Below are 22,990 nucleotides of genomic sequence, written 5' to 3'. Positions count from 1 at the left end.
GCAATCCCATCAAAATTTAGACTCATTTGCTTTGTTCCTTGAGAATTACCCTGCCAAAAAGCACTTTTAAACCATTTATCTAACTAGTTTGCTACCAGTGCTTATTCTAAGAAAAGCCTCAAGATTCATCAGCATTAAAATGTTAGAATTTGTATTTCTAAGCCATCTAATAAGGTTTTCCCAGGTTTGAGGGCTGGCATAAGCCTTGGCATGTTTATAATTTGGGTTGCAAACAGAAAAAAACGTCAATAAGGTATCTGACTTGAACTGCTGAGCATATACAAATTTTGCTCTGTCAGTCCAGACAGGTAAGGTGCACACTGCTGAGAGATGTGCAAGAGAAAGACATTGCACACCAGTAATTAAATCACAAGGTCCAGTGGCAGCACTCATCCCCAAGTATACTACCTTCCTGTTCCAAATACTCTGTTACTAAACATCTGTCAAACTTTCAGCACTCAGGAGGTGTTTTACGAAGGACTACTGGATTTCATCAACAGATTTATCAAAAATACTATCCCCTAAGGCAGTAATTTATACTCAAACTCTGTTTAAAGCAATTAATTGAATTTATTGATCATAGGATTTATAATATATCTACTGCAGCATGCAAATATTTGCAACTCTCTAAATTCTACTTGGATCTTAAAGTCACAGAAGTTTATTCTAGTAGGTGGCCTCTAAATAGTCTTTTGTCTTTCCATCATCATTTAATTTAATATCCTCTCATACAAACAGTTACTAACACTATATGAAATGCTTCCAGACACCATTTTGCACATTGCAAGAACATTCAACTATCACATTTCAACAGGCAAATTTATACTCAGCAAATTTAAAAACATGCCCAAAAAAAGTACCCATATTTAACTGATTCCTTTCATAACAGCTACAGGAAAGCGATAGAAAACTAGCAATTCTTCCTGTTCTCTATTTGGGGAATTACCATAGTTCCACCAGTCTAAGCACTGCTAAAGCTTGCCACTGCCAGAGCACATTAAACAGCTTCCTGCTGCCAAGGACAGCATTGTCAAGTGTGATATCTCCTGCACAGACAGAACCTCTTGCATGGAAGAGATACTCTTCCAGCCCCAGAGCAGCTGCATCCAGAGAAAGCTTCCTTTTACCAGCAAAAGCTTTCCAAAGGCCCATGCCACCACTACCCCCTCCTCCCATGGTGTTCAGCAATCTACAAGAGACACGCTTAAAAGACAATGGCACCAGGCACCTATCTGCAGCACATTTCAGGTATTTTAATATTGCCTGTATACCTTCAAGTCTCACTTTCTGCCCCACTGTGATTCCAAATAAATTTTACTAGCAGCAGCAATTTTTAGCTATCTTCCAGGCCTCTGAGTAAGTCCTCCTAATAGTGTGCTATAACAACTTCCTGAGATGAAAACGTGTAGCTGCCTATGGTAGGACAAACAGGAAAGACTGATACTGTCACACTCAGTAACGGATGTATTGCTTGTGCTAATGCCCCAGTGCATTGAGCAGCACGAGAGGTAGAAAAGACAATTCTGTTTGTCACAAGCTGAGACAGGAATAGAGTACTAGGAAATTCATGTCAGAATAATAAGTGGAGTCAGCACAACAGAGTATCGACCTCTACAAAACCCTGACCCTGAGCTAAAGCTTCTTTCCTCCCTGCATTTCCTCTATGCAAGGAAGCTGTTATACCCTGCTGGGCTGGAGGCTTCAAGCTTCAGATATTCCCTGCTTCCCAGGTTCTAGCCATCGAGTGGACTATTTCTGGAGAAAGTAACACAGGGAAAACTTACATTTTATTGCAAATTTGACTGGTACAGAACAGAAGCAAGCTCAGTTAGAAAGAAATTCCAGACCAACCTTTATAGCCTCTGCACTGAAAGGCACCAGTTAACCCAGCAGTTACTCCACGTAAAAATACTAGACCAATACCATTCACCAGTTCCAACAGGTCTGACCTGGGAAGCACATCAAATCCAGCTGGAGTTGCACAAACTAAGATCTCATAAAGCACCTCAATTATCTAAAAAACTGCCCAGTTTTGGCTTTTAGCAAGATCAGCAGCAACATGGTAAGTTTAACAAGAAGTGTCCCTCTGTTTCTCGGAACATGCAAGTGGATTCTGGAGTAGAGTGCTCTGCAGTGCTGCCCTTCCCTTCCCACCACTGGTCAGCCTGCACGGGCCCACTGCGAGGACAGCAGAGCTTTGGAGCCTTGGAGGGGACTCAGGGGTGATGCCCCACTCCTCCAGCACCAGCCATACTCACAGACATCTGGCTCCTTCCCGAGTGCCAGCACCCTGCCGAAACAGCCCCGGCTCCTCTGTGTCAGCGTGAGGCTGGGATCGGGTCATGTGAAAACGCTTGCAATTTCTCAAAGGATTACACTTAATTAACCAAGCCCCCTTCCAGCAGTCTTAAAGGGCCTTTTCATACCTCTAAGCTCATCAGGGAACAGAAGAGCAGCAGGGACACCCTAGGCACCACACTGCAGACACCAGAGAGAGGTTAACCCTCCCTGCAGCTCCTGGGAGCTTCCCAGCTCTCTCCACCAGCCCCATCCTGCTCGGCTGGGAACACAGCACTTCTCATCTGACTGGAGCACAGGCCACAGTAAGTCCACAGAAGGCATCTCATCCCATCCCACTATTTGAATACAGCTACCACCCAAGGGGAAAGCTTGCCATGATACTTCTGGTACCAGTGAGCCAGAAGTAGTACTCACATCCTATAGAGTAGTGGCTTTCTTTTGGTACCTAAGTACAGCCTGTAGCAGGAATGTACCTCTTAAAGCATCCCTAATGACTTTAGCATGGAGCATGAAGACACAGAGCAGTGAAGGGGCAGCTGCTACTACCCAGCTTCACAAACCTCTCTTGTGAGCAATAGAATTCAGGCTAAATCTAACTAAATTTGTGCTCACATGGTCTTATTCCTTCCTTGTGAAGGAACAGGGCAACAAGCCAGCTTGGATTCAAGAAGCTGCTGTGGAGCCACACCTGAGCACCAGAGCTGTATCCCCACCACCAGCAACTGCTCTTTGTCCCCAGCAAGACAAGATGGCTCGTGTGGGCAACAAACCACAGCACCCACACAGCTTCAGGAGCCACGCTGCTGGGGACAGGAAGAGGAAGCAGGCCAGAGCACCAGCCTGCAAGACCAAGAAAGTTCACAGCTTTTAGAAGCCTGCTTGCAAAATTGTACAAAGACTAGAAGCACTAGCACCTAAGAAAGGGTGGAAGCAGCAGTGTCTGGGCAGATATGCTCTGTATCATCTGTGGCATTTAACACCTCACTGCAGCAGAGACACCAAGGGATGCTCCAGTGCTTGCCTATAGCTTCCAGCAAAACTCACCTTCACCAATTTACAAACACTGGGTAGGGGGGAAACAATTACATCCCATCAGCCATAAAAAAAGATAAGCTTTCCTATGTGGAGCTCGGAAGAGCAGAAGATTTCTGCTTTACCTAACAAAGGGGTTCAAAATAAGCCAATTCTGTGCCCACTGCAACTGCATTTCCTAAGTTTTCTGACAAGGTTTAGAGCAGTTATTGCATCCAATGGTGGAAACCCCAACCCTATTCTTGAAAAGGGTAAAGACAAGAAACTGACTGAGGTGATTCATGAGATTAGCTCAGTTGGTTAGAGCATGGTACTAATAACATCCAAGGTTGCAGTTTTAATCCCAATACACATTATACACTTGAGAGTTGAACTTGATGATCTTTGTGGGTCCCTTCAAACTCAGAATAGTTTCTCTGTGTGTGTGTATGTGTCTGTAACTAAAAATCTGCTACAATACTAAAGGTCAGTTTCAAAAAAGGAAACCAAGTGATTTATTCTAATATAAACCCTGTCATACTGTAGTGTCAGAGCCCTGGTATATTTATTTGACTGTTAATCTTAAAATATTCCTATGTTAATTTGTACTGCTTATCTCACAGTGATGAGAAGGAAAATAAAATTCTTCCATGCAGCAAGTGGTAATCAGGAATGCATTTTAAAAAATTTAAAAAAAAAAAAAAAATCAGTTTCCTTGAAGGCAGTTGCTGCCAATGCCCACAGCAACACAGCAATACTTTGTTGCTTATCTGGTTCTCAAGACCAAGTGTGAGAAGCCACAGCTACCTTCCTGTTTAAGTCCTCCTTTGCACATGATTGATACCTGGTACTCAGAGAGGCCTGAGCAGAGGATCACTAAGTGGAGGGGATCGTCCTTGCAGGACATGTTTATCAGTCCAGAGATCAGCTATTCATATCAAGTCAGGGAGTCTGCTTCAGACACCTTTATATAAACTACAGAGTCCTTTTTTTTCCTCAAACGGGAGAGAATCAGATTTATTACCCTCAGGGACAGTTTCTCTTAAAAATGAGGTCTCCTTCAAACCACATTCACAGAGTTCACAAGAAAAATTTTAAAAAGCCTACTCCTCCTGCAAAGGGTCTGTTGTCTGCAGTTACCTTACTTTAGATGCTGCCTTCACTCACTCACCCTGCCCCAGCTTTGCAGCTTTCTCACAATCACTGTTTCACTGCACACCTTCCTTCCTTCCTTAGCACCAGCGAGCACACGCTCATAAGTGCCCTGCACAGGCACTCAAAGCCAGGGCTGTGCCAATGCTGGCTCCATAGGGCTGGAGAACTCCACATTTTAGATCTCTGGAGGTATCATTTCCCCAGTTTAATCAGTGATCTGATTTGGGCTGGCAAGCTTTTCAGGAAGAAGGTTCTACTTTACAAAGACTACTACAAAGTTATTAATTCAAAACTATTATTAAAATCCCCCTACTGCCTACACAGCATGGCTTCCAATATCATTAATGATGTTTCCAGGTTAAAGCTACTTAAATGTATTTCCTTACTTTTCAACCAGTCACCTCCTACCAATGGGGCTTGAACACCCTGGCTATTAGCAGCTTGCCATCCTCTCTAGAGGGCAAACAAGTTTCACTTAGAGGAAAGGAGTTGCAAGATTAGAGTAGTGAGCCAGTAGAAGGAGCCATGGGTGGATCCCCACATTTACCGTCAAGACCAGATACTTGTATGCCACTTATTACACTCCTTACTCCCAGTCTTGTGCAATGGATCAATTCCTCTATTTTTGCCATTTCCTTTTCCATAAATAGATTCTTCAAGCACCTCCCTTTGCTTTCCTGTAGCTGTTCCAAGTAATTAACATTGCCATTTTCTGTTTCTTCAGAATCAGTTTGAAGAAGCACTTGGAATAACTATTTTTGTACCTGTTGTTTGAGCTGCTTAGAGAGAACATCCTTTACTAGTCAAAACCCAGAAGGAAATTAAAATACCATGGGGAAAATCCCTGACCCCTTTTCCACAACATCTGGATCAGCAGGTAAAACTTGAAGCAAAATCTTAGCAACGTGCATTTGCCATCATTCAACTTTCACAATCTCTGCAGCTTTGGGTTTTGTTTTGGGGAGGTTGCTTGTTTTGCAAACACCTTTTTTTTGTGCCTGTGAGAAGAGCTTTTCTCTGGAGAAACATACACACTTATTATGGGCTCTGTACACCAATAGTAGGGTTGGCAGTTGTACTTCACATGTCAGAGCTTAACCATATCCCTTGCTAAAGCTCTTCAACCTTAGGGCAGTTAGCAGGCAGTGGGCATGTTTGAATGGTGGTATGGGTGACATTCCTCAGACTATTGCGTGCTCCTCCCAGGCAATCCTACTCACAGGTTACAAACAAGAGTTTTGTGCCACCCCCTTTATGTTGTACACTGTACAAAGGTGTTATAATCCTGCCTGTGACTGCAGTCACTCAACCACCAAAACAGTTCCTGCACTCCCTACCACCATCAGAGGCACTTCAGATTTTCTGAGAAGGCAACTCTTCCCCCACCCCAACCTCCCCTTTGTCCAGTTCTTCCCCTTCCATCCTCAAGCCAAGGGCAGGGAATTTCCCAGAACCATTTAACAGTTGCAAAGACCCAGTTCAAAGGGCTGATCAGTCAAGACTGAGAGCCAAGATATGTTCCCAAAAAGCCAATGAGCTTTCCAAACATAGCATCCAATGAATGTCTGCCAAAATCACAAGCACCTACTTTGCTGGAAGGAGCTCAAAACAAGATCAAGACAGGATGCTAACAAGACAAGTGTGACCTGCATTGAGATATCACATGTACAGTAAGTACTTGAGGCTCATGAGCTTATAGACTAAATACTCAATTCCTATGTAAAGGTCTCTAAATTCATCTACAGTTAAGAATTGTTTCAGAGGTAACTTGGAATCAAGGACAAATAAAATTGCTACACTCCAACACTGCTAATCACTAAAGACACTTTCCACAGGGAAAAAAGCATGAAGAGAACTGCTGTGGCCAAGCTCTTCCTTCTAGGACTCACATTTAGATAAAAAATCAGAGCAAGCTTATCTGTTTCACGTGCTTCTCTCTGGCCTTCAACTAAGAGACTCCTAGCAGTTTAGCTCTGTTACAGGGAGGGGAGCTGAACATAGGGCTGCCTGTTCTAGACACCCAGAGCACGGCCTGGGTGTGGCACATCAAGTTCTTGGCCAGCTCACAGCCCTCACTGAACCTCTGAACAATGGCCAGACTTCTAGGAGCTAGAACACAGTCTTACTGTGGGATCTGACTGCCCAGACTATGAGCCATCCCTCCAAATTTAACTACATGCACAGTCAAGTATGAGCTAAAGCTGTTTCATCATCCTGTGATTTTCAGCTTTATCATTTCCAGCACGCTAGACAAATCCTGCAACTTCCTTTCAGTACAGGGTCTCATTTAGGCTGGCTGCATTTTCATATCTATTTAGGTCACAGTTCCCTAAAACACAGGATTTCCCCTAAATGGCTCAGTTCTACACTTCTTTTTAATATTCAGTTTCCCCGCCCATATTTGCTTCCCTCACCACCAACTTATTTTAGATTTTAAATAGTTCTGTTGGGACTGTCCACAGTTTATAAAAGATCACCTTGTGATTGCTGAAGTATTCTTTGTTATTTTAAGCTCCATCTAGTTCAAGCATTTGAGTTTTCCTAATGCAGAGGAGAATAGCTACACCACCACGACACAGAACCCCGTGTCCCAAAAGGTTCCTGAAGGGGCACAGGAGCTGAGGAGAGCAGTGCCAGCACATGCAGTGTCTGTATCCACCACCACAGAAAGCCATTCCAAACAACCTGCACCCTCCCAATCACTCCTCTGGGTTCATTCTTGTACTCCACAACTACACCACAAGTAGGAATTCAAAAGGGTGAATCAGGGTGGGAATAATTTGTCTGTTATTTATACTCCAGCAGAATAATTTCATTGGTCCTATTCACTGCATTTACACAGGGGCACTGCTACAGGCCATAGAAGAGAAAGGGCAAGATGGTTTTTTGGGTACAGCTGGACAAGAAGGACCAAGCTACTGAACCACTCTTATTCCTCACTCCCAGGCATCCTTTATCCTTTGCAGCAGCTCTGATACACAATCCCTTGGTGAGATTTACCATCAAGCCACATTTATACATGCCATTAACCCCATTTTCTGTTGAGCTTCAGAACAGAACTGATGCAAAACTTCACAGTGGCAGCAAACCATCAAAGCTCTCAAGCAAGCAACAAAGTTGATTTAGTCCATCCAAGGCTGCAATTAAATCCACACTCTTGTGTTCACATTCATGCACTTCCTGAAATACACTGTTTGAAACGGGGCTATTTTAGAAAGAAAGCCTGATAAACTTCAGCTAACTCCTGAGACCTAGATGCATTGATGAAGACATTGCTGAACGTCTAGGAATGTCAATGGTCAAGTAAGACTTACTAATGTAAACAGACTTCTTGTATCAAGTGGGCAAGAGTAATTTCCTCACATGAATTGCAGTTTCAATATCTAGATCCTTGATTCTCCTCTACAGAGATGTTATGGACTATCTTTATGCAGCCAAACATGCAGATAAGCCAAACTGTTAGTGGTCTTCCTAAAGCTGCAGGTCAAATCTGGGAAACTCAACTGGGTAGTAGGAAGAGAAATAGCCAGAGGCTGAGCACATCTCCTGAATGGTCAATATACATGCAGATATAACCTAAAAAAGCAAACAGTAAAACTCACTAGACTAAGGAGAGGCAGGGAGCCTGAAAACCAGCCTTCTGCAAAGAACACTCAGAAGTCAACTTGAGAGTTTAGCTCTTACCAAGACCTGAGGTGTAGGGTTGTTTTATGTTTTCAGGTTTTTCAATATGCTAAGGTACAGCAGCATAGGGTTGGCAGACATGAATTCAACTTTGATCAAAATCAGGGGCTCCATCAATGTTCCTGCATGCAGATATTTTACCCCTAACTGCACTTCTTCAGAACACTGGGAGCTGTAAGAGCAGCTAACTGCTCCTGCTCAGGCTTGTTGTGGAAATGGATAGATCCACATTAATGAATCTAATCACCCATCTTTCTCTAAGAGAATGGCAGAGCAGCAAAATCACTGGGTTTATAAGACTTTCTGAATCCTCTCAGGTCACAATTATTGTCAAATCCTTCCAAACACTGCCAAATCAAAGCGGTCATTTGAATATGGTAAAAGCATTTAATGGCAAAGTCCTCTATGCCAAACTTTCCTGAGTCCAGAGCATTTGCACAAAGCCATTTGTAAAAAGACAAGGAAAAACTTGAAAGCACAGAGCAATGCAGCACGTGGTCTAAGATGTTCTATAGAGAAAAAAAAGAGACACTCACCAAGCATTTTTTTGCAATATTAAAGACATTCAAAACTTAGCCATGGGAGAAGTGGCTGGTCACCTCTGATTAAAATACATTTGGGTGCTTAGGGGCAGAAGAGACTTTGCACAGAGGTGAATCAAGTACAGAGCAAGCAACAAAGCCTATGTATTAAACCTGTCAGAACTTGAAGCAGCAAAGGAGCAGGACAGCCTTCTGTCAGATTTTTACTTGATTATTTACCACTGTCAGAACACTAAGATAGCATTGTGTTTCTGTGCATGATGCTGAAGCAAGTACTGTTCATTTTGGTCTGATCTTTTAGTGATTTGGAAGCTACTTAGTCCTATTTGCTCTGTCTTTTGGTAGATTCATTACAACACTACTATACTGATATATTCTTACAGCTGAAAATGCTGGCATGGACTCCCTTTCAAAAAAAAAGATCTCTACCCTAAACTGCTGGATGTGCAAAAGGGTATTCAAAAGGGTATTCAAACTGAGCATAATGCATTGCATTGCCTCTTGCAGTCACCCTTTAATCTGAGATGTTAGTAACAAATCACAGAGCAGGATAAAGGAAAAAAAAAACCTAACTTGGGGGTTTTTGAGAGTTGCATTTCTGCATGTATGCTGTCAACACAGAACCTCGGGTATACAGCACAGAAGACATTGATGTCATAGATTTCACAGAGCCCAAGACACATGCAGCAGCAAGTCATTACAAGTAGAGTAAGAAAATTAATTTTCAGGAACTTGCTGCTTCCCAGTTTGTCATAATTGGGTCGGAATATTATCAATTTCAGGTACAGTTTAGTGTTTTAAGCAAACCAAAAAATATTAAATCAATACTTTGGCTTTTTTTCAATACCAACTGCAGGTAAGAGGGGTTCCTTGATAGTTTTTGAAGTGAAGGACTAACATAGCAACAACAGAAGTATGTCACCTCAGTATTACAGCAAAGAATAAGTTACAGTCCAGCTTCTGTAACAAAATCAGCACAATGGAGCTGCAGGCTGGAGGACTAAGACATCACTTATCAAAATGTTTTCTTGGCTTAGTGATAAAGCATTTCATAGTCTTGAATAATAACACTCTTCAAGCCTTCCACAGTCCCAACCATGGACTGGGAACTTCCTGACATTTTTAGTAATATTAGTATTTTCTGACCCTGTTGCTCAAATTACCAGTAACCTTAGAGTTTTTGAGGCAGCTCACAAAATGAGCAGCCTAACAGTTCATACAGCAGCTTCTGGTTGTCTAGGGGATTGTGAATAGTGAAGTCATAGAACATAATAATTTTACTGCTCTCTGCTTCCAGTACTTCAGCAATGCAAACAAATTCACATGTTGAGTGTGCCTTAGTGAAAATTACAGATGCTGCAACAAAAATCCAGTAGCTCAAACAGCACATTTTCAGTAACAGAAGAAGTCAGATTTCTCTTTAGGCAAGCTCAGATCCTGATTTTTCACTGTAGGAGGATAACTGTAGCTACAGAACACTGAATATGAACACCCACTGGATTCAATACATCTCAGTTGAAGCCTTCATTGTCTATCCAAAAAAACAAATGAAGTTAATCACTCACTTTTTCAAAAGCAGTTTTATAGTTCCTTAATATTGAGATGCACATAGGAACAAATTAAATAAACAGATGTTGGCAAAACAGTTATTGATACTTAAGCTTTCAATCCCATCTCAGACCACGGACATTCCTTAACATTTAGATGCAACATACAGTAGTGACAAGAGACACACTAGAGAAGCAACACCCTTCTTATGCCTGCTATGCAGCATCTCCATTAATGACTGCTGTCAAAACTTAGAGGAACATATGAATACAATGAGTAATATAATCTAGTGACATTCCCAAATGATAACTTTGCCGATTTTAAAAACAAAACAAAACACACACAAACCATACATCAAAGCAAACACGTGACAATATTGCACATTCCTATTGCTTAAACACCGAGTATTCTCTTGTCTCAGCTGCACTATAAGCTACAATATAAGCAAGTTTCTTTTAATCCTTCCAGCTTTCCAGGCAATTTTGCTTTCTTGCAGATCTGTTTTAGAAGTCTGAGAGTAATTAGATTAACCAAGTTACTGGGTGCTACTGAAAGGCATTTTAAGGACATGAAAGTGTTTAAAAGAGAATGCAGTCATCAGGCACAACCAAGGCTTTTAGTATCCTTCCACAATAAGGTCACCCACTCAATGGATGAAGGAAAGGTGGTGGATGTAGTTTTTCAGTATTTTAGTAAAGCTTTTGATACGGTCTCTCATGGCATCCTTCTGGACAAATTGTTCAGCTGCAAGATAAGGAAGTTCAAAGTGTGCTGGATGAAGAACCAGTGGCAGCAGGACTCAGAGGGCTGCAGGGAATGGGGCTGTGTCTGGCTGGCAACCAGTCACCAGTGGTGTTCCCCAGGTCTCCATAACAGGGCCAGTGTAGCTCAGTATTTTTATCAATGATTTGGATTGCAGGAGCTGAATGCACCATTAGCAAAGGTACTGACAATACCAGCACTGGCTGTGCTGCTGACTCACTCGAGGGACACAAGGTCTTGCAAAGGCATCTAGATAACTCAGAGCATGATTGATCAGTGGCATTAAATTTAAAAAGAACAAATGCCAGATTCTGCACGTGGATCAGAGTAATACCAGGCACAAGTCCAAAGAGGGAGGGGAGTAGCAGGAGAGCAGCCCTGCAGAAAGGGATCTGAGAGTGCTGGTCAGCAGCAGGCTCAGGAGCAGCCAGCACTGTGCCCTTGTAGACAAGAGGGCAAAACACCCCCTGGGGGGCATCAAACACAGCAAAAACATCCAGTCCAAAGAGGTTATCTGCATTAAAGTGTCTACGTAGAATTTGCTTACAGATCACTTACTTCTAATACATCTGTACAAGCCCCTCCTTCTCTATCATTTCTGACTAACAGGATTGTTTTTCAAATAAGATGTATTGGGCCACCAAGTATTGTGTGGGTTTTGAATTAAAACATTTTACTGGGCAACCTGATATTGCTTGAATTTGTCAGCAGTGGAACTGCCTTATTTCTTCCAGTGTGCCTTCAGAACCACTTACTGACATTCTGCAAGTCCTGTAGACTACAATTGTCAGGAAGATATCCAGTTCTGGATTTTGAGAGAGAGAAAAAAAAATATATACACAACCAAAACCCTCTTGTCCAGCCAGAAAACTGCCTGAAAATAGATTTAACATATTGAGGAACTAAATTTTTTTTGCCCTCTTGAGTATACTGCTCATGAAAAGTGAATTAAAAAAATAAAATCTATGCCATATTTATATACTTAGAGACATTATGAATGAAAAGCCACACCATTAGGTGTGTCAAGCATCCTGACACTTCATCCTAATCATTTCTTTGGCAGTTCAGTTTCTGCATTGTAACCAAGCACAATGGAATTCCAGGCTAAAGTTTTCCTTTCAAATGTACTGTACAGTTGAAAAGCTATGGCAAGGAAAAAGTTAGCCTGGAATTCCAGTAGTTAGCCTAGAATTCTATGCTTTATTAGCCTATGTTATATAAAACCAAATATATTTACGAAATGCTGTGACTAAGTGATTGATCAGATTGCAATAGCAGGGTTTTCCTGAACTAAGTCACTTCACCACCATAACTAAATTCCCAATCAAGAGAGAAAAAATGCTCTGATAAGGGCCTAGAAAGGAGAATAGTAAATATCAGTGATATACAGACAAAACTGTTTCATGGCTGCAGAAAGTCATCAGTTTACAGCTAGACTCAGACTTAAAGGTCTTTTCCAACCAAACTGATTCTGTGATTCCACCTCAGGAATATAGGAAGGTATACAATGGCAGAGTAACTGTTCCAAATATGTTGCATGCCAAATTCTCCAATATCAATTTAACAACCCCACTGCCCCACCAAAAAACAAACAAACAGGAAAAAAAAAAAAAAAGAAAAATACAACAAGCAAGTTTTTACAGTATTCATCCTCCAGAACAGTAAAATTCTGTCCCTGAGAAGCCTTCCTCTAGGAAACAAACAAAAGAGAACTAGAAACTTGCAAGAATACAGCTTAGTCTGGACCATGAACACCATGGCACTTGATTCACTGCTTCAGGTATTCTTTCTGAACTCTTTTGAGATTTCATTTTACTCTACACAGAATCACAGCTGGCAGAGAAAGGAATGTCTCTTCCCTCTTCTAGTCAGTCATCTCATTCTTGCCTAATTACACGTTTCTCTACACAGCTGATTAGATTCAGAACTTTTTCATTCATTCCTCCTTTAGGGGCACTCCTCTGCCCTTTCCCATAGCTATTCATCAACCAGCAACAGCCAAAGGGAAAGAGGCCTAGCATGGCCAAGTACTCCTCTTCCTTAGCCTGGCAATAGGATGAGAACTGATCAACGTTCTTTCATCCACAGTTTGTATCTTTCAATAGCTTCCTCAGCTACTACTGCAGCTTCAGAGATGTTAGTACAACTAGGAAAGAGCATTCTGCAGGAGTCATGCCTTTAAAAACATCTTCAAAGGAAGTTTTTTCCCCATTTAAGTTCAACAAACTGCTATACAAAGGCAAGGAGTTTCTGACTGCCCCACTACCGCACTGGAGGATCACACATTCACAGAAGTGAATATATCCTTTCACAGCTGCACAGGAAGGAAGCAGCACTAGATCACCTACCTATTGATAGCCACAGTTGCTGCAGCCATAATTGTCTCTTGTCAATATAAGGCCCAAACTTCTGCAATTTCAGGTTCTAAACCTCCAAACAGTTGTAGATGATCCTGTGGTCTTATAACCACCAAGCCTGCCAGCGACTGTCTCTTCCTGCCTCCCCACCAAGTATTTGCTTTAAACACTACCTTACAGTCAGCATTAGCTACTGGGCTCAGAAGGGTGGGTTTTATGCCCACAACCCCCAAAACACTTGAATGCTCCACCTAGAAACAGCCACAGGAAAGTAACAAAAAGATGTTTGAAAGAGTAGCCTTCCATCAACCTAGAGACTTCAGCCTAGTTTGGAAGTTTCAGATGGGATAAAAACAAACTTAATTCAGTATTATTGGCTGGACTGTGCAAATACACGCTGTTCCCAAATACCCCTAGGGAAAAGCAAGCAATTAACTGGCTGCTTACTATTGCTCTTAATTTACATCAGTTAATTGCCCTGGATTATTCCTGGGTAGAGAGAGATTTCCTCTTTTCCAATAGTGGCAGCAGACTCCTCGCTGAAATTGGTTTCTGGTATAATCACTGAGCAAACAGACAAAAGGAAAACCGGGCACAGGAATGATAGAGATCCAAGGAGTTGAAATCTTGGAGCTCTTTTCAAACAAACGCCATTATAGTTCTCAGAACAGTGATTAAGCACAGATAACAGCTTTATTGTGCAAATTCAGGGAGGCCCTCTTGCTGCACAGAAGGGGAAAAAAAAAAAGAAATTAAGTCAGCCAAATAAGGTTGCTCGAGCTGCACCGAGCCAGGAAAGAGTCGAGGAGATGACGCAGCCAGAGGAAGCTTTTAGTCAGTTTCCTTCACAGCCTGGAGCAGAGCCAGAGCCACCTCTGTGGAGGAAGAGGGGCTTCTCTGTGGAGCAGCCATTGATCAGCAGGGACGTGGCCAGGCCAGCAGGGCGCTGTCCCCCGGCACACCCAGCGTCACAAGCAGAAGGTGTTTGAATCCTTCGGTTTCGGTTCACCAGCTGTCTTTCAAGCAGCTACTAGGGACTTAGTGAGCTTTTGAGGAGAACTTAGCTTCAGACTAGACATTATACATAAAACAACTGAACCAAGTTTCCTCTAGAGGCAGAGATGCCATTTCCTTTCAAAATAAACGAGTCCATATTAAGACATCTTATGAACCATCCTCATGAGTAAAGCAAGAATTGTAATGAAACTTCAGGGGTGACTAATCACACAAGGTAGAATCACCCCAAGGAAAGGGCTGCAATGCCCTGAAGGTTTAAAAAAGCTGCTGCTTGTAGACGTTATGGTAACAGGATATTTGCAAGAAGCAAGTGATGGTGAACCCCTGATAGGAAGCACCCTGTTCCCCATAGGATTCTTACAGCAGAAGCAACAGACCTAAAGCTTTTCTGGGGCCTCTTTTATTGGGTGCACCTCACCAACTTGCTTCTTGTTCAGCTGCCTCCAGCAACAAATCAAGAGGGCAAAAATTAAATAAAGGACTCAACTAAGACATTTAATCTTCTAAAACCTCTTGTATGATAAGCACTCTTATACGTAACATTGTCACCTTGAAGTTTTATGAACTGGATCATGACTACCAATTCAGATCAGGCACTTGGAACAGTTCTTGCTCACAAAAGTGTAAAACCACTATAACTGCTGGGTTTCACCCAGTCAGGGGCAGGGCTTGCCATAAGATGAGAAAGGAAGATTTTACCAGTATGTAAAAACAAAGTGAATATTTGCTTCTCATCAATGGTGTGCTTTTAAATCCCTGTTTAACTTTAATATATAGAAGGTCTAAAAGTACCAAACAGAAGCTTTTGTTCACTGTCAAGCTTAATTGCTTCACATGACATGAAGTAAAACTTTGCTATTCTTGCAGAACCTAGGGACCAAGCTGTTGAATAGAATACAAGCTAGGGTGCAAAGGCCTTTCCTGTTTTGCAAAATCCCATGGTAGGTATAAAGCTACAGATAATTCACTGCTTCCCAGTTTCAGTAGTTTACCTGGTTCCACCCTAAACTCAGCATGTTTTAGCTATTGCTGCTTCTGAACTACAAAATCATCTGAAAATCACCAACAGGGGAAACACTTCTGTATAAAGAAAGGTCTTTGGGAACATTCAAACACACCTCTTTACAGCAAGTCATATATCTGATGGCATTAGAAGAAATATACAATGGATTGAGTTTGCCTAAAAAGTTAGCACACATGTCAAACTTGGATCAGTGTCACCAAGCTTCCCAAGTCGTACTGAGTGAGGAAAGGAAGAGATAGCACCAATGGGTCAGTCATGAAATGAGACAGAAGGCATCTAGAATGCTTCTAGAGTTCCTCCATAGCACAACAGGATCAGGAGAGAAGCACCCATCTATTAAAGTCACAGTTTTCATCACTATCCTTTCCCCCTTCAAGACATCAAGCAAATTCCACAAGAGGAAAAAAAAAAAAGAAGAAGAAAAATGATCAAAACAAGTGTAGCCTTCTATTCATAGCTGCCATCTTGTTGCAGTAGTTGGTAGCAAGTAGCCACAGACACAAGAAACTAATTAACCAGAGGATTCTCCTGATACACACCTCAATCTCTGTTACTTTTCTTCTAACCAGAACCTTGAAGATACAAAGAACAACGCGGAAAAAAAAAACGTCTAGGACCTTTTGAGTCCTGCTGGGAACTAGGCCCATCAATTCAAACTACAGACAGGGTCCCTAAAGATCCTAATAACTATTGCTACACTTAGCTTCAAACTAAGGTATCATAAAATCTGGACTGGCACCTTTTCCCTTACTACCTTCTAAAACTTTCTGTATCCACAAGACTAGGTTTGATTAAAGCCCTTTCTCTACAATGTTACCCAAAACAGAACTGCCCAAGTCCTGGTGAAAGGATTGTTGAGTGCACCCCTCACATGTGCTGAATGCTCCCGTTTCACATTCAGTGGCCCATCCATTCACAGAGTAAGCACCTGCATAGGCAAAATAGTCAATGAATCCCAGAAGCCTTGCACCCATCAGTCACAGAGAGATGAGAGCCTACTCATGGCAAATAAACAAACTGCGCACAACTGGAGGAGAGACTTCTCAGAGCTTGACAACGCTCATTTTTAGCACTCAACTACTTCAACCCTCTGCAGTCCAAAGCATGGGGGGAATTATATGCCCTTTTTGGTGGCTGCTTTAACTGTTCACACTTCACAAACTTTCCAGAACACAAAATACTTAAACCAGACTAGATTAAACAGTGAAGGTTTCCTGTTGAGAGTATGGCAAGATCAGCAGGCTGATGCATGATGGACTTTCTACACAGCCTACAAAGCCTCCAGCAACCAAACCCCCCCATTACATGTCACAACAGCAAATCATGTGCACTAGTTCAAAGGTTACCAGAGTTAATCTTGGATTCTTATTAATAGTGCTACACAGCCTAGTGTCACTCATAGCAAACCTCCCATAACAAAATGGAAACCTACATGTGCTAACATTTAGCCTAGCTTGAGGAGGTGTAGAGACTCAGAACTCAACAGGTTTTGCTGCTTAAGCCACGCAGCAGCATGTTTCTGTAAGCCTGGTGAGATGAATGATAAGAGCTACCAACCAAGTAGTTTTGACACAAATGCTTTTCCTGCCCAGCCAGAACTGTTCCCTAGAACATTTCCTCCATCTGTCTTCTTCACAATGGATTTATTTTTGTGATGAAGCCCACATAAACGTACATCTAACTGCCCAGGTTTCACCCACATTTGACCTTGATTTTTTTCCTTGACTGAGGAAAGTCTCTTGCGTTTTACTGTTTTGTTAATTAAGCAGCTATTAACAAATCTTAAGCTAGCACAGTAGTAGTCATGTTTATTTCACATGAAGAACTGATTATACAGTTATGCCAGCATATCCTGTTCCTGCAAACCAAAGATCAAGAAATAATGTTTCAAATATTATTTCAGTTGGGTCTGTAACTAGAGCAGATGGGGCAGGAAACCAAAGGCTGATACAGCAGCAGGCCTGCAGCTCTGTACGGCAACAGGCACAGACCTGGAACCGCTCTCTGTAGAGCCTTCAGCGTGCAATACAAAGCATTACACCAAAACACTTGCATTTCTCTATCTGCTCCAGTTTTTAAAAGCTCTGAAAGCAGAACTGCTCTGTCAAAACCAGAACTGCTCTGTCAAAACCAGAAAGCAGCAGACTGAGAAGGTGAATCCAGCCTAGGGTGTGTCTGCGGAGGCTGCAATGAGCACCTCGCAGCCAGCCTTCAGATTCAGCCTGGTGCTGGGAACCCCGCCCCGCAAGCCTCTCTTGCTCAGGATTTCTTGGCCGAGCCACACTAAAAAAAGTCACTCATCACGACTGTAAACTCTCTGCTAGAAGGTCTCAGCTGCATTTTACATAGATGTCCCCTAACTTGTGCTATTTCTGTTAATCTTACTGAACTTGTAACCTGTATGTTAGCTTTTTTAGTAAATAAATCCTCACTAGTCACTAATATTTGATGGAAGGTGCTTCTAAAGCCTAAGAAAATGCTGTCTTAACCTTGAAGAGGCTGAGATTTGATAGCCTTTAAGACGTTGATGTTTAAATAATAACAACCATCATCTAGCTATCAGAGATGGCATTTAAGACATCAGGAAAAGTAGCTGTCAATCAAATAGGTATTCACTATCTAAAGTAAAAAAAGTAAACTATTAAAAGAAAAGAAAATCACAGTGAATTTCATTTCAACTTCGATTTGCACAGAGGTAAGTTTTTGTTTGGATTTGTTTTTTCCCCTCTCCTTTATGTAAACCACAGACTCTTAGCTTAAACATTAGATTTTCTTAGGCCATTTCAGATCATTCCGGTACGGAAACATCCAGAGACTTCCAGCCTGCTCCTTCCTGTTTTATCAATGAAGAGCTGGGACTAATTCTTTCGCTCCAACCAGGAGAAATTAAATGGAAAAACCCCATGCTCCTCATTAGTCACCGAACTCCTGCTGCGAGGAGAGTCAAGTACGGACTTGACTAGACTTTCTAAAGTACCAAAATCTCTTCAGCCAAGAAATACCTCGAGTCAAGCTGGGACAAGGTTCCCTGGCAACCCAAACTGACTAACTGCAAGTTGTGAAAGCCCCAACTTCTCCTCTTCAGGGCGCGCACGAGGCGGCCATAGCAGCCACCCGCTCCCACCAGGCTCTCGGAAGCCTCGCCCCGCTCCCCCCGCGCTCCGGGCGCACACGCGGGCGGGCGGCGCCGCCGCGCTCCGCCGGACATTTTAGGGCGGAGAGGCGGCCCCGCCGCGCCGAGACCCCGCGGTCCGGGCGCGGCCCCTCGGGCGGGGGAGCACAAGATGGAGGGGCGGGCGGGAGGCTCCGCTGCCCGGGACTCCTTCGTGCTCCTCGCCGCTCCCTCTGCGGCGGCCGCCGCCGGCCGGGGCGCAGCCGAGCCCAGGCGGGAGGAGCCCCCAGGCCGCGCCCGCCCGGCCCCGCGCCCCCGCCCGGACCCCGCGGCGGGGCCTCCGTTCTGCCCCGCGCCGGCGGCACCCACCGTTTTCGGCATCTTCCCGGCGGGCTGGGCACGGCCGTCGCTCCTCCTGCGCCGGTGGGGATCCGCACGGGCTCCGCGCTGCTTCTAACGGGACTCCGCGCCGCGCCTCTCCGCCCGGCCAGGCCCCGCCCGGCCCCGCCCGGCCGCCTCCGTGCGGGGCTGGAGCCGCGGCGCCCCCGCCCCGGGAAGGCCGAGCCGGGCGGTCCCTGCGGAGCGGCCCCGGAGGGGCGCGGCCTCGGGGGCGGCGGGGGCTGCGGCACATTCCCGTCGGTGCAGGAGCCGAGGGCTTCCAGCGCCCGTAAAGTAGTGCCTAGGCAGCCCCGGTCACACAAGTTTTTGCGCGGATCGGTGTCATTGGGACTTCTGGTTCTTGATAAAAGCATTATTTAAGAAAATAATGCTATTTTGTCGGCGACTGCACTGTTCAAAGTAAGACCGCAGCACTGACTTGTGACCAATGCTTCTGTCCCTTGTTAGCCAGACCGTGTGCACACAGGTGCAGCTCAGCGGGCTGCCAGCCCCGGATCCTCGGCCCGTGCTGGGGCCGGTCAGTGTGCTGTTCTGTACACGGTTTTCACGCCACCTGTTTGATTAAAAGGTACACTTCCAGTTTGTACGGAAAATCACGCTGTGATAAGCCGGTCTCCATAAAAGAGGCAGGGGAGTCCTGCAACTTTATTCGAATCAAGGGAGAGAATCCACTGGTACACACACATATCCCCACGTTTTTTTCTCTCGAGGTTTCGGAGGGCGCAGCCTCCTTTTATCCTGAACTCCCGGCCGCACGTTGCCCTCTTCCTTTCCCCATTGGCTGAGGTACTAGGAAGGCACAGCCTTCCCGAACTGCCTACCGTGTATTCCCCCCTTGAACCTGTCATTTTACCCCAAAGTTCAGAAACTCAAGCTTGTGCAGACCCACTTGACTGTTTCAGGATCCAAGCTGTCTGGGATCTGCAACAAACCTGCTGCCCAAAGTTAGCAGAGACATTAAGACCCATTTCAAGGACTTTAATATCTATACCTTCACCCATCGAATTGTTTGTAAAGACATGAGCACACAGCTTCCCTCTCAAGTTCCAGATGCTTCAGAAGCCCAAGGGACTGTGGCTCCCTGAAGCTTGGCAAGTCACGTCTGGTCTTCAAGGCTTCTCCAAGGCCACACCCACGATCACAGAATATAAATGAGCAACCAAGTTCAAGGATGAAAATAGCAGAGGATCACTGGCAGGCCATCCACCAAATCTTCTCTTGCCATCTCCGTTTTCCAGCCACTGATGGAGGAAATCAAGGGTCACCATTTTCATGGGGATTTAAAGAAGCTGTCTCATCTCATTTGGGACTTTGAACATGACTTTCATACACGAAACTAAATCCTATTTTCTCCCAGGAAATTAGAAGTCATTATTTTTGAAGTTAACAGCATCCAGAAGAAGGAAATTAAATAAATGTAAAGTCTTGTTTTTAAAGAAAATAGGAACATACCTTTTTTTTTTTTTTTTTTTTTTTTTTGACTTTGTGTCTTCTTGTCAAATCTGTTAAACATTTTTGTCTGGCAGGAGATAGAAACAGGATCCAGGCACTTTGTTTGCTTCAGCTGAATATGCAGGTTTCACTTGAACTAGAATCTCTATGCTGTGCCTACATAGGAAAAAACATGAGTATAATTGGATTGATGTAAACTGGTGTGACTTTTCTGCACAGAAAGTCACAGGGTGCCTAAGAGGCTGTTTTACAAAGTTTTCTTCCTTTTCTGTCTCCTTTTTACATTGAGACTTCCTTAGACAAGGTCAAACAAGACTGGTTATTCCACTTACTTCCTACAGAAAGAGATACTGACAGAAGACATACAGAATAATAAAGTCACTTGCTTGTGATTTTTTTGCCAGGTTTGGATCCAGGAATATTAGGTGTGAGCTTTCTCCATAAATTCAAGAGACTCTGTGGAGATTTCTTTTATACTAGCAACATATATGATGAGGAGAGCCCAATTTTGCTTCTATTGAAACTTCTATACCAACATTCCTTCATAAAACTTAGGTAACTGTTTAGAAAATTCCATTAATCTGTTGGCAAAGGTGATAAAACTTTAGATGATAGAAGTCTAGCTATTTCCCTGCCAAATTTAAGGGGCCATAATTTAACATCCAGGGATCTAAAATTTTTCTTCATAGTGCTAATGACAGGAGGGCTAATGAGGCAAACGAATCCCCATGCCAGTGAAACAATCAGACCCAAAGCAACTGTATTCCCACTTACAGTGTGCCAGGCATTGGCCATGTCCACAGAAAGTCATAAACTCCGTGTCAAACAGTCCCAAAGAGTTTGAAGGGCCAAGACAAAGCTTCAGCATAACCTACACTTGTTTCTGACCCCAGCCACTTCTCTTGCCCTTCTTCCCTATTATTCATGTCAATAGCCAAACAAAATAGCATTCATGCCACTTTGAAAGACAAGAGTATCCTGTGACAGGCACATGAGTCTCTACACCTCACTTCCTCTCCAGCTTCTTCTTTTCCCCTTCCCCTTCACTGTTGTGGTGGAGAACAAGACATCTGAAATTTGAACCTCGTGGCACTCCAGCCACAGTTCCATGATGAATTCCTGCGAATTCCTGGAGGTGTTGCACCAAGACATGAAATTCCCTACAGACCTCTCCTTTAGCACCTGCTGAGGAGCCATGGTGTCATCCAGCAGCCTTTTGCTGAGCCCTCCCTGCCTGGCCATGTGTGAGAAGGACCATATCAGTGGATTGCTTGAGAATTGCAGATGGATTACATCTCCCTCTGAATTCAGGATGAAATTCCAAGGGGTAAAAGCACCAGCCAATTAAAAGTCCTCCTTGCAGGAGGCTGGAGAAATGAGTAACATTACCCAGGGCCTCAAAAATGCTGTTACTCCCATACTGCTCAGAACCCAAATAATATTAAAGTATTTCAGAATTAGATTAGACCAGGATGACATTAAGCATTCTCCTGGGAAGAGGTCTGGTATTTCACTGGGGATTTATTGTCTTATGTTTTATTTTCATCAAGCCTTTTGTAGTAGCTTCTTTAAAGCAGAGAGAACACGTAAATTATTTGTTCTGACATACCAGAATTATTTAGCATGAGCTAAATAATTTTATAGCATATGGGGTTTTTTTTTGACTAATGAGGAGTAACTTGAGTTCCTCTTTGCATGGCTTTGACAGAAGATAGAAGCCAAAGGTGTTTCATACTAGAGGGGTATTTCAGAGGGCTGAAATTCAGTTTGATTCACATAAGTAAAGGAAGGCACAAAATGAAATTGTTACTGTAGTATGAGAACTGCACCTTCAACACACAGTAGTCCTGGATTGACTCTATTTAAAATGAACCAGTCTGGTTCTGAGATCTCCTTTGAAGATCAGCTAAACTTCCTTCTACTGCTCAGACTTTAATGCCTATAGGTTCATAATGAATTGCTGTTGGTGATGATCTTAGATCTTTTCAGTGTTTAATTGTATTTAGGGGTAAAAAGCATCTTTCCTCCCAAACAAATATTATCACTCCAATCACACCTTTATGTCTTGAGAATTGGGGTCATCTTTTGCAGTGATTCTCAAGCTGGAAGGATGGGAGGAGTAAAGGGAAAAGCACACCACATTCAGGAAGGCAGGATTTGAAAAGCCTGGAAATAATCCCATTCACATGCAGCTGCAGTGACAGGGCAGAAGCTGAGGGGGCCACTGGATTTGTGAACCCATTTATCTGATCCCTTTTCCACCTCAAGAAAAGGAATTCATTGCAGTATGTGGTCCCAGCTCCTGGCTTGTCCACTCACCAGGGCAGAAATAACTGAAACTGCCTGGAAATCCCAGGGATTTGTGTCTGCCAGATGCTTTGTAAAGCCCTGGTTCCTCATTCCCTCCAGCATATAAATCCCCCACTGGCAGTGACAGCCCTGCAAGGAACATGGAGAAGGCTTTGCTAGGAACAATGACTCACTGTATGGCCCACACCACTCATCTCTTCCTGTATGTCTGGGGATGTGCTGGGAATATGCTGTTTGTGCAGGGGGAGACTAAAGGGGAGGGTTTCAAATCAGACAAAAGGTGTGCAATGAATGCAATGATCATATGAAAAAAAAA

General features: G+C 43.4%; 1 protein-coding gene across 1 annotated transcript in view; it reads right to left on the bottom strand.

The window, feature by feature from the left end:
• MSN (moesin) overlaps positions 1 to 18,992 on the bottom strand; it is a 41,098-nt gene extending 22,106 nt beyond the window's left edge. Inside the window, exon 1 of the mRNA XM_053990204.1 lies at positions 18,883 to 18,992. Within this exon, the coding sequence (XP_053846179.1) occupies positions 18,883 to 18,894 (12 nt within the window). The 5' untranslated portion in view covers positions 18,895 to 18,992. The remainder of the gene's footprint in view (positions 1 to 18,882) is intronic.
• Positions 18,993 to 22,990: the final 3,998 nt, after the last annotated feature.

Source organism: Vidua macroura, chromosome 14 (assembly GCF_024509145.1).
Source record: "Vidua macroura isolate BioBank_ID:100142 chromosome 14, ASM2450914v1, whole genome shotgun sequence".
NCBI lineage: Eukaryota > Metazoa > Chordata > Aves > Passeriformes > Viduidae > Vidua > Vidua macroura.
This window is presented reverse-complemented; position numbering and strand designations above follow the sequence as displayed.